We start from the raw sequence: 11957 nt of genomic DNA, 5'->3' as shown, positions 1-11957 counted from the left end.
AGGTTTTCCCAGAATAGAGAAGCAGGAGGAGGTGAGAGGGATGATGATGGAAGCCAGCTTTGACACTGAGGAGAGTTTTGATGATCCCTCCTGTTTTGCCCCGCAGCCGCCCGGCTCTGTGTCGCCGGCCAAAAGGCAGATCAAGGAGGTCAAGGAGACCAAGATCACTGTGAGTACCCAGGATCTTAACCTTCCTCTCTTCTTCTTCTTCTTCCATCTGCCATCAGCGTTCTTTCAGTGTTTGTGTAGCACCTTATGCACCAAAAATAAGTTCAAATCTCATCTATTTTTGTTTGTTTTCTATGTGTTGACATTGTTTGTAATGCATTATGGGTCCTCGTGGAGTAACATGGGCTTCCCTGCATGCTAGTTACCACATTAGTGTGAATGAAGAAGCTGTCCAGGAGTCTGACACTCATTTCTCTCTCATTGATCTGACAGGTCTCAATCTATAATATTAATTTAATGCCTGTCAAAAATAATTGTATGCTCTTGAGACATTTACTGTAGATGTCTCCCCTTAATAGCAGTCTGCAGACATTGGCATATTTAGGATCATCTTCTGTCTGGCAGATAAAGATGTGATCTCTAAGTGTTTTTGTCAGAGTTGTCGCTGTGTGTGGTACTGTATTCCTCTTTTTATCGTCCTCAAAAGGCTCCACATGCAATTGTCATGGCAGTGATGTTTGTCATCCACCAGCATTTGGATAGTGAACATTGAAGGACTCGTAATAGAATTTAGGCTGCGAACTGATGAGAAGGACATAAACTATACAGTATATTTGTGTGAAGATGCTCAGAGAGTAACAGTGGTTATGTAATCTCTCCGTCCATACTGAGGAGTGTTGAGGGGGTTAGCTGAGAGGGTGAGGTGAGTATGCGATAGTGGAGAGAGAAGTGGGGTTTTTTTTTTTTTTGTCTCACAGGGGCTGATTTTGCACTCGGTGGGCTCACTGACCTGCTGCAGCCACGGGAGCTGTCAGTCTGGCTATTGTGAAAAACCCCACCAGACCTTATGAGAGCAAGTCCAGTTTCCATGGCGACAAAAGCAATAGCACTGATTAATGGGTGTTGAGATGGAAAACACTGACATTAGAGTGGGGGGGGCATTCATGTATTCAGAGAAGACACTGGGAAAAAGATGATTTCTTCTTTAACTGTACGGTCTCTTCAAAGGGTTTCACTCATGTTTTGTTGTGCTTTTGCTTCGTGAGTATCTGGTGGATTCACATGTAGAGCTGAGGCATGAGAGCAGTTTTGAAAACAATTTTATACCTAATGTCCACAATACAACAGTATAAACAAAGATCATACATATTTAATATTTCTGCTGCAGCAGGTGAAGCAGGTAGTAATGACTTGAATCTGTAGTTGTGGATGGATGACATCAGTCCACAAAGGTGTCTTTTTGTTCGTCATGGTGCACCTCACATTAGACAACCCCTCCGCTGTTGTCATGGAGACGCACACATCCATGACTGTTGGCAAAATGGACCCTCGCAGGAAGTAGAGGCTTTACGTATCAGACAGGAAAGCAGTGGAGTCGCTCTGTATCCTTGTAGTCACCTTCACCAAGTGGGACCGATCAGACCAAATTAATCACTTTCACCCTTTAGTGTTTTTCAGCTTATTATTCATTCATTCCGTCTGACTTGTTGCTATGCTGCGTGTGCTCAGCGTAGGCACTCAGGGAACAGCAGCTCGTTAAAGAGTGTCACCTGGCTTCGTTGGCGGGACTCGGACGGAGCACTTTGATTGGTCTGAAGAAGAGACGGAAAGAGGGATGAAACGACAATAGAGAGGGAGTCTAAGACTGTTATGTGGGGGGTCTTTTACAGCAAAAGTAATTTGTCGCTTAGCAACAGAGGGAGAGCATCCTTACAGTCTCATTCACTGAAATATTGTGCTCATAAATGAGAGAGAAAAAGTGTTTGAATTGTTTGATTGGCAGATAATTTTTTATGTCTCTCATGGGCCATATGTTCTTTGAGTGTTATGATTTGTTTTCTCATTATTCAGCAAAGAAAAAATATTGAAACATGTAATGAAATAACCAGAGCCTCTAGCCTGGATCCAAACACTCATGAGAGTGGATGGTTATGAATGCTGAATGAGAACAAAATATCCAAATTCACTCCATAAAATGGTTCTGTTTTATGCTGCTCAAAGCTTTGTTTTGAATTCATGTCAAACATTAAAAGACTGAATATTGTAACATAGCCTGCAGCAACAACCTAAGTCCCACAGCTGGACTTCAAACATCGCCACAACAGCCTCAGATCCCTAGGTAGGAATTATTACACAGTGTGTCATAAAAGTAATGTATTTCAATATTTGATTCACAACCCCAGAGCGCTGCGCTAAGCAGCCATAAAGGAGAAGTAAGTTAGCTGGACAGCCTTCCTCTAGATAAATGGTCTAATTTTCTGCGGGATGTGAGAGGCAGATAAACAACAGTCATGATAGATGTGGAGTCAGTGTAATGGAAAATCTGGAGGCCATGACAATCCGAATGATCTCTGAGGCAGAAAATGAACAAAATCAATGGTTGGCACACAAAGTAAATCACGCCGCTGCTCTTTTAGATTACAAAGTGTTAAGGTGAGTTAATTTGTCTCCTTGCATTTCACCGCTCATGGTTTATCTGTTTTCTGTCCTACTGGTATATCTCTTTGGCAAGTATCCATATCAGTATTTACACTGTTGTTTAGTGGTTATATAACAGAGGAAAGAGTACTACTCATCTATTTTTAACGGAGTTTGTTGGAAGCTGCTCTGATGAAGTGCTGCGATGGCAGTGCAGAGAATGAAGGGATCAAAGTCACGTGTTCAGTGGAGCTTCAACTTTTTTTATGCGCAGTGTTTCTAATACTGACAGCAGAAGATTTATGCAAAAACAACAATTGCTCCTTTGCCATTCATGCTGGTCTTTGGTGATAGCAAGGTCTAAGTTGCAGGTCAGCACCCGGGGACAACTATACAGGTCTGCTGAGTCTGTTTGATTTGTGTTGTATCCACAGAATACCCCCCAGTGAGGATAGAGAAAATGAATAGAGGTCTGATAAACCTGCAAGCGTTCCTTGGAGCAGCTGATCATCAGGCTGTTTGTCACCTTTATAATCTACATGTTAGTCCTTCAGTAGTACTTTTGACCCAAGGCGTGGTGGTGAAAGTACCCTTGCCCAATTTATTTACTTCAGTTATACACTTGTTCACAATAATGTGTATGGATTGTGGTGGATGCTGTTTAAGTGTCCTTGAATTAAATATGGTCTGAGAAGATGCATTTGCCTTCAAATAATCAGGGTAAAAGTAAAATGTGGTGCTTTCGTCCTGGATCTCCCCTAAATACGCCTCTGTTAGTTAAGATGATATGTCAATATTTTGTTTACAGATTGATGTGCTGGCCATCTCTCATGAAGAGCAGTGGGTGAGACCCCTGGTACATGCAAATTCAAGTCTGTCTCTGGCTTATCCAGCCAACTCCTCACTCATTCATGGCACAAATATAACAGGCCCTGTGATGTTCAGTTTTCTTGGTGTCTCAATGTGCCCTGCGATTTCAACTGTGACTACTGTGGTGACAGCCCTCCACCTCCCCATCATTTCAGTTGAGCCAGCTGGGAAATGTCACATTTTCTTCAGTCGGTGTGACAGCAGTACAGTGGTGAGGTCATGCTCTAAACATTGTGAATCAGTGTGATTTTGTGCATTTGTGGATGAAGCATTGTGTCGGGATGCCCATGTAGTTTGCAGCACCGGTTGACATGGCACATAGGGTATGTTGGAGTGCCAGGAGGGAGGGCTCACAGATGGTGAACATTACATAATTGTAGCCCCAAGCGTAATTGAAGACGCTGTGGACCATGGAGTCTGTATTCAGGCTGAGTGCTGGGTGTGTTTATCTGAAATACCACATATTCTCAAGTGTGTAAAGTTCATTTGTTCAATTTGAGGGACAAAATAGAAAAGGTTTGTTTGTTTTTGACTGTACAGGGATGTCTCCTATCCTCTCTCTCTGCCTAGAAGGCCCATAGGTCACCCTCTGGATGGCCGTCATCACCATATTTGCATGTTTACTCTTGACATTTGTCCTCTTATCTGCATGGTCCAGACAAAACCCAGGCCCCTTACCTCAGTCTTTCAAAGCTGATATTTCAGCCAATGCACTGAGGAGTTTGGCTCACAGGCTTTAGCAGCTCGCTTACTTGTCACTGTTTTTCATTGTTCATTTAGACCATTGCTGTTCATTTCTGTGGTTCTTGTGCTTCAGATCAACTGTGTGACTTTCCCTCTGCCTGGAGAAGGTCCAGAGCAGCAGCTCCTAAAGCCCAATGAATGGAGCTACTGTGATTACTTCTGGGTGAGTTTTAACATGGGAGCTACTGTACAGTTATTCTTTGTGATATTTTGATCATAATGAGAACGACTTTATATAGAAACCTGACTTATTTAGATAAAAACATCTCATCAACAAAAAAAAAGCGAACCAACATCCAAAAATCTTGAACATTACACAGCACAGGTACAGGCATCATCTGAAGCTGGTACCGTCTTGCTGTCCAAAAACCTCTAAAGCATTCAATCCTCTCTCTCCTGCTGTTACTACAAACACGCCTGAACTAACCACAGGCACTCGACTCGCCTCTTCTGTCAAGCCGCGATGTTTGGTCCAAAGCAACACTCCATAGTTACTCTGAGCTGACTTGATTTTTTAAAGCTCAAATACACAGTATCTGACTTGACACTTACTAATACAAATGTGCCTAACAACACAAGAAATATGGATTCTTCACATCAACTAGAAAATGTCCTTCAACGTAAATAACTTCCATTTAATGGATATGGTCTTACATTATCAGTGCACAGTATTTTTACCTCTCACAAGACCATGTCCGTAACAGAATGCTCTTGAGTTGTCGGTTGTCTCGAATGGCTGCATTGACATGGGAGGTTTTGGCATGTAATCGTTCATCTTATCTGAAAACATTTTTTTTATTACAAAATTTGGAGAATTGCATGATTTTTCAAAGCACAAAAAGGGCTTATATAGCTAAAAGCGATGAGAGGTATTTTCTAGCCATGCACCTCGTGTAGTAACAGTGGACAGACAATGATAAAGCAGTTGGACCATTATATTTAGATTAACTTATTGCAGACACAGTATTGGTCTGTTGGTATATGTATGAACATCTATCAATATTTAACAAGAAACTGCTGTACAGAAAGATAGATTGTAAAAGATTGTTTGTCATTATTAGATTTTAAAAACGTTAAAATGTTTATATATCAGCCTCAAAAATCCAGGATCATTTGAACTAACAGGTAACACAATTGGAAGTAAGGATGGTGGATAAATGGACATTTTTGTCAGTTGTTGATGACTTTGTAATTGCTTAAGCCAAACCTCAGCCCTAAACTTTTTATTTTACTTAATTCATAGCTTTTTTCCATTTTTTCGTTCCTTCCAGTATGTAAACAAGCTCCACTATATTCCCGTCAACACATATTGTTGATATTGAGAACATGTTTATGTTGGTAAATGTAAAAAGCATTTAAACGCTAAATGTTTACTTCACATTGTATTAAAAAACATGGCTTTGCACTAACAGAAAGCAGTCAATATGCTTTTTGCTAACTGCAAATGGAGCCACCCCTCTTCTGATCGACCAGCTCCTCTGCGAACACACTGATCATTTTATAATGTCTCCCCAGTGGCCCGTGTGATCTTCACTTTCCATACATTTCCATCCAAAATTAGGTTTGTATTGAAAAATCATTAGGCGGCATAATTGGCTGAAATCTGATGCCTGGTTCCTCCTCGTTTACGGCAGTTTGGCTCCTTGTTTGCGGCCTGTTGTGTCATGTTGCTCGTGATGTTTTGTATGTGCACGGACCTGCTGCACGAACCTGCTGTGTCAAAAAAAATCTGGCACCTCAGTTCCTCATGGCCACGCACATTGCTCCTGTCAACAAGACACAGTGCTGCACATCACGAAACCCTGGTTGACAAAAACACACACACAATACTCATCCACCCATCAGTGAGTGACGCACGCGCGCCAACGCATACAGTCCTCAACATGCAAGTATGACTCACATATTTCATGCTCATTGTTTCTGACTCACCACCCAGAGCCCATTCTCACAAACCCCATACATGCTCTCAAATGTAAACAACAAAGAGGCACTACACGATGCTCTGCCCGTGAACTTAAAGCTGTGGTTGTTTATAGCTCCACTACTGTCTTTGAATGATGCTCTCCTCTTCTTCAGACTGACAAGAAAGACCCCCAGGGCACCACCTCTGTGGCAGGATTCGAGGTTCTTCTGCAGAAACAGCTGAAGGGAAAGCAGATGCAGAAAGAGATGGCTGAGTTTATCCATGAGAGGTAGCAGCTTTAAAGTCAGATAAGATTCAGCTCCACTTTTTTTTAACAAAACAGAGAAATGTGGCTTGTTGACAGCAGTTTTAATAAAATAACTGACAAGATAGAGAAACACAGAGCTGCTCTGGACAAAAATATCTTTTTATATGCAATTATGCTAAAGACCTCATCTCTTAAAAGACAAGGCTGGTGATGTATTTATTTCCTTGTAAATTAAAGATGGTTTTAAGGAGCTCATTCACCTACACTTTATTCATTTATTTATACACATGTACTATTGAAAGTCCATTTTGTTGTGTGAAACCACGTCTGATAGTGTCACAAATATACACCGATCAGCCATAACATTATGACCATTAACAGGTGAAGTAAATAACACTGACTATCTCTTGTCCTCACCACCACAGTTTTCATTTCATTTCATTTTTTTCACTGAATGGCCGACACACATTTGCTCTTCCTGACAGTAGAATTATGGAGGCAAATGGCTGCACAGTGAGCTGCAGGGTGGCACGAGCACCAGCCGACTGCTGCATTGACTCTGTGTACACTGTACTAGGCAAGTAGTCGCAATGCTATGGCTGATCTCTATAACACCTCTTGATATTTGTCTCATTCACATCATTGACCTCTTTAGACAGAGTGGGCAGGTCCAAAGCCTTTTTAGATTTTAGTAGAAAAGGCTTCATTTCTAAAGGGATCTGTAGGATGCTGTCCTCAGACTTTTGTTTTAGTAGTGAGGTTTGTAATTTATGCTTGCACCCAGTAATTAAGGGAGCTATAGATCTCAGCTAAGCAACTGCACATACAGCAAGTTGCCTGGTCTCCACTGAACCAGGACCAGGATGTCAAAGGCAACACAGATAATAGGGTCTCTATATAATGAGCTCCACCTTATCCTACAAAAGCTCTTTTGACATCCCTGTCTGAGTTGTGGGGAGTTAATGAAGTTTCCCCTCAGATTACACTGTTACGTTTGACCCCAGAGACCATCTCCCAAATCCTTTTAGAAGATTTCTATTCAGTGCTGACCTTTTTCTGTGTTGTATCACTGGGCTGCTCCATGTTGCAAGTATCCAAACATTAGTTCAGAGAACGAGCTTGGAGACCTTCTTTGACAGATTTACTCGAGCGTGGATGGTAAATGTGAGGCCAGTGTAGGACGTGAATATCACAAAAGGCACACATATGGCTACCCTGGTTGACTTTCCCTTAAGACAAGCACATCTCATTTCCAGCTCTAAGATGGAAACGGAAATGAAATAGTCGCTCTGAAAATAAGCCGTTCTGCAAAACTGCTGGAGATTTAATCACAAGCGCAATGAGATTGTTGACGTGCATGGGTCAGGGCTGTGTGTGCCATTTGGTTTTTAGCTTTTGAAGCAAACTATAGTAGAAAATTTCTGGTGCACTGCCCCCCCACCCCGTGAAATTGTGTGTTTAAGCATTTTTTTTTTCACGCTAGACTAAAGCAGTTTCTGTCCTCGCTTAAGGCAGACAGCTTTTCACATTTTGCTGCTTGTGTTTCAGGATAAAGATTGAGGAGGAATATGCCAAGAACCTCTCCAAGCTGTCTCTCAGCCCCTTGGCAGCACAGGAGGAAGGGTGAGTGCAGTAAACAAAAGCTGTAAGACAAAACATTGTGTGCAGCTCAAAGCTCCCTCTGCAAAACAGGAGATGGTATCAGTATTTAACCAAACTGTATCTAAAGACAGGATATTTTAAAATACTTATTCATGTTCTCATTCTTGTGTCTGCATCATTCAAAGATGGATAACTCATGGAAGAGTGGATGTTTTTCATGTCTGTCAGTAATATGCAGAGAGTAGAGACCTGAAGCGTGTCACTTCTTTTAGCCAACTTTTTCATTTTCTTGTCTTTAACCAAATTTGAGAAACTTTCATTTTACAATACAAAGGTAAAATCGTGACCATGTTAGATCACTGACGTAACAAAACAAACTCATTACACTACACATGCAAAAGGATACAGACAAACAAATGAGTCCTTTGGCTGCTTTTAATCCTTTCCATCTCAAAAAGCCAAACTGATGTTGACCCTGATAAAGGACGTGACCTCTGGTCTGGCAGCCACTGCTTCAGACTTTTAGCTGCCGATAGCTCCTCTATAGCTGGCTGTTTGAAATAACATTAGTAGGTGGCTGGTGGGGCTAGTTTACAGACCGTATTTTGACAACACAGGATAGAGAAGCTGGAATAACAACAGAAGAGCTGTAGTGTCATGGAGGGGGGGCTGTATAGCAGAGGGACCCTATGTCTCATCACTTTATTTATCACAATATGTAAAATCTTGGTTAATGCACCTTTAAACTAGACAGCACTCGGATAGCGCAAACCTCCACCAAGGCAGCTTTGTTTCCATGTAATGCTATTCCAGCTAAGAGAAACGTTCCCATGAAAGTTTGACCCTCATTTTACTATATGATTCCCGTTCCTTGACCATGAAGACCTTCCCCTAGTATTTGGAATCACATTGATGATATCATTAGTTTGAAAGTTATTCATGAAAAACAATATTTTACTAATGGCGGTTTTCTGCAGGATCTAGTTCGGCAACTGTTGAAGATGCATCAAATCTATTTTACTGAGTCATAAGAGTTTCAGCGAGAATTTGATCATAGTTGTAAGTCTGTTGTCTCACAGCAGTGAGTTTTTTATGAGCCCTGTAAATGTGAACATTCTGGATCAGCAGATCCTGAATATGACTTAGATCATATTTTGGTGTGTGGTAGATCTTATGTGGATGTTACCGTGCAGTTTTTGTCCAGGCTATGGAGTTAAAGGCAAAACTATTGAAATTGGCCCTGTTTCACAATGGTGAAGAATCTATAAAAAAAAAATTCCTGGATCCAGATGATGATCTGAACCAGCACCAAAACCTAATGGATTGTTCACCTCTGCAAAACGTTTCCTCCAAATCCATTAATTACTTTTTGAGTTATGATGTGAACAAACCAAGAAATGCTGGTTAAAACATAACCTCCTTGGAGGAGGTGATTAATCATAAAAGGAGTAGCCTGCCTGCTGTTTTACTTTTGAGGCAGAGAAACATTCATCTCACTTTTGGGAACCTTACTCTCTTCCTGCTGGCTGACAGAGCAGAGGTCCTCATACAGTACATGGGCTCCACTGTTTGTTACTCGTTCCGTAGTGTCGTTTATTTCACATCAATTTTTTTTCTCAGGACTCTCGGAGAAGCCTGGACTCAAATGAAGAAGAGTCTCCATGATGAGGCTGAGGTCCACCTAAAGTTCTCCAACAAGGTAATATGTAATGTTTTTAAAAGATGTATTTATTACAGCTTAATAGAGCTGAAAACCACTAGTCTATTAATGGATTAGTTGACTGACTGGATAGATTTGTTTTGAATAAAAAGTTTTATTTTGATTATCAATCAATGGATTTAATGCCTTTTTCAAGCAAAAATTCTAAACATGCTTTTACATGAGTGGGACTGTTTTTCTTTATTATTTATGCTTGTAAAGTGAAAATCTTTGTTTCAAACTGATGGTCAAATAAGTGAACAAATATAGAGGGTGCCACCTTCTGATCTGGGAAATAATATATTTTTAAACAAAATGATTAATCAAATTGTAGAGATTTTTATGAAAAAAAAAACATATCTAATGACTTCAGTTAACTTATTTTTGTTTATTTTTCTTACTTAACACAGACAGTGCACAATATTAAAAAGAGAAGAGAATATTAATGTTAATTAAAACACTATATGAGGCAACAGTACACACTGTCAGGTGTTATTTAAAACATAAAACACAGAAGCACATAATATAAGACATACAAAGCAATGACATGGGGAATATTGCCGTTAATAGAAAGATGGACTATAATGTGCAGCATCAAAAGACACTCATTGAAACACAAAATACACACAGTACATAAAATAAAACACTGGCACAGTAAAATCCTTGATAACCTATGTAGTTACCTCAGGATATTTCTCTGAACTGTAAACATCTGGACTCTCATCTCTGTGTGGTTGCCTTTGGCTTGTAGCTTTCTGCTCCTTCAGGTCACACTTTTAATGTTTTCAATCAACTGAAGTAATGGGTACTTGATCTGACCATAACCTGAGGTGACAGGACTTTTTTTTTTACCTCAACCATGTCGCTGCTAACTGAAGAAAATGACCCACCAGCGATCCGATTGCCGGTGAAGCAGAAACTACACACTGGCCTCAGATGCAGCCTTAAATAAGGCCGAGGCAGCCTCGGAGCTTCCCATAGCCTTCTGTTGTCTAATTAATTAGTTGTGTGTTGTGACAAGTCCCCACCCAGGGCCATGCAGACTCTTTCTTGCTCCACTAGCACTCTGACACTCCATGCCTCAGTGTACAGGGCCGAGGAGAAGGTATCGCACGGTCAGGCAGGGAATGATTCAGCCTTGAGACGTCCCAGCTCATTGTTTTCTCTGAGCTTCTAATAAGCTGCCTTTCATCTATAGCTGCTATTTTAACAATTGGTAATTGACAGATTAACTGATAATGAAATGAATGTTGTTAGTTGCAGCTTTAAAAAGAATTCCCAGCAGAATTAAACACACAATCAGAAATTAGTGTTCACACATGTTTGTTTTTTTCAAATGAAACAACATGCATTCACCTGTGAAATTTATACTTGCTTACTATACACACACTATTATACCTGGAGTATATGTCAGTGTATATATATTCATGTACAGTACATACACACAAAGCACGTGCATGCACATGTGCACAGTCTGTCTCATCTTTCCTGCTATTTTTATCATAAGTCTGTTTTATCCATACACTTGTTTAACTGTGTTAACCTTGATTTAAAAGCCTAACCAGGAACATAGGCTGCAAAATTAGCTTCAGCATTACGCACAATATGCATTGCATCTCTGACAGAGAGAATGTTACCAAACCATGTTGTACCTTACCAATGGCCAGGAGCTTTGTTTTTCCCAGCTCCACTCTGAGGTGGAGAAACCCTTGCTGACGTTCAGAGGTGACAACTTCAAAAAGGACCTGAAAAAGTACGACCATCACATCGCCGACCTCAGGAAACAACTGGCAAGCCGCTATGCAAGCGTGGAGAAGGTACTGAGTCCACAGATATTAATGAGGTTTTTGAGGTATCAGCCAGTTTACCTGCAGTACAAAATGACACTGTTTACTTACTGGCAAATGCTTCCTTCCAAATGTGTGCAAATTTCTAAAAGTGAGCCTCCAGTGTTAATAATGAAAAGTAATCCAGTAACTCCTACACTTAGGACATCTTGGTACGGTACAGTGCTTTCTCGCTGCTTCACACCTGTGAAATCAGAATGAAGTCAGTTCCTCTGTATTCGCACAGGCAGTTTTTGCTTTTATTTTTGGCTGTTGTCTGGTGGAACAAAGGCATGTCTATCTGTTTAGCATTTATTTAAACATTTCATAAATGGATTATAATGTGCTACCTTGTATATTATAGTTGTAAGTAGATGTGTTTATTAATGTATTTGTCAGAAACTTCAACTCCTCCACTGAAACAGCCATAAGTGGAGGCTGCTGGATAAATAAATCTGC

At 40.6% G+C, this 11957-nt stretch overlaps 1 protein-coding gene across 2 annotated transcripts in view; it reads left to right on the top strand.

Annotated features, from left to right (window-relative positions):
* Positions 1 to 11957, top strand: part of gas7a (growth arrest-specific 7a) — a 36667-nt gene that overhangs the window by 10745 nt on the left and 13965 nt on the right. Inside the window, exons 5-10 of one of the 2 annotated variants that reach the window (XM_020604898.1) lie at positions 107 to 169; positions 4274 to 4363; positions 6277 to 6392; positions 7920 to 7994; positions 9594 to 9672; positions 11358 to 11734. In XM_020604898.1, coding sequence (XP_020460554.1) covers positions 107 to 169; positions 4274 to 4363; positions 6277 to 6392; positions 7920 to 7994; positions 9594 to 9672; positions 11358 to 11720 — 786 coding nt within the window. In that variant the 3' untranslated portion in view covers positions 11721 to 11734. Of the gene's footprint in view, positions 1 to 106; positions 170 to 4273; positions 4364 to 6276; positions 6393 to 7919; positions 7995 to 9593; positions 9673 to 11357; positions 11735 to 11957 lie in introns of those variants that run through there. The other variant, XM_020604897.1, reaches the window with a different exon arrangement.

This window comes from Monopterus albus, unplaced genomic scaffold, assembly GCF_001952655.1.
Source record: "Monopterus albus unplaced genomic scaffold, M_albus_1.0 scaffold68.1, whole genome shotgun sequence".
NCBI classification, from domain to species: domain Eukaryota; kingdom Metazoa; phylum Chordata; class Actinopteri; order Synbranchiformes; family Synbranchidae; genus Monopterus; species Monopterus albus.
Note: the sequence above shows the minus strand (reverse complement) of the source record. Positions and strands in the feature narration are given on the sequence as shown.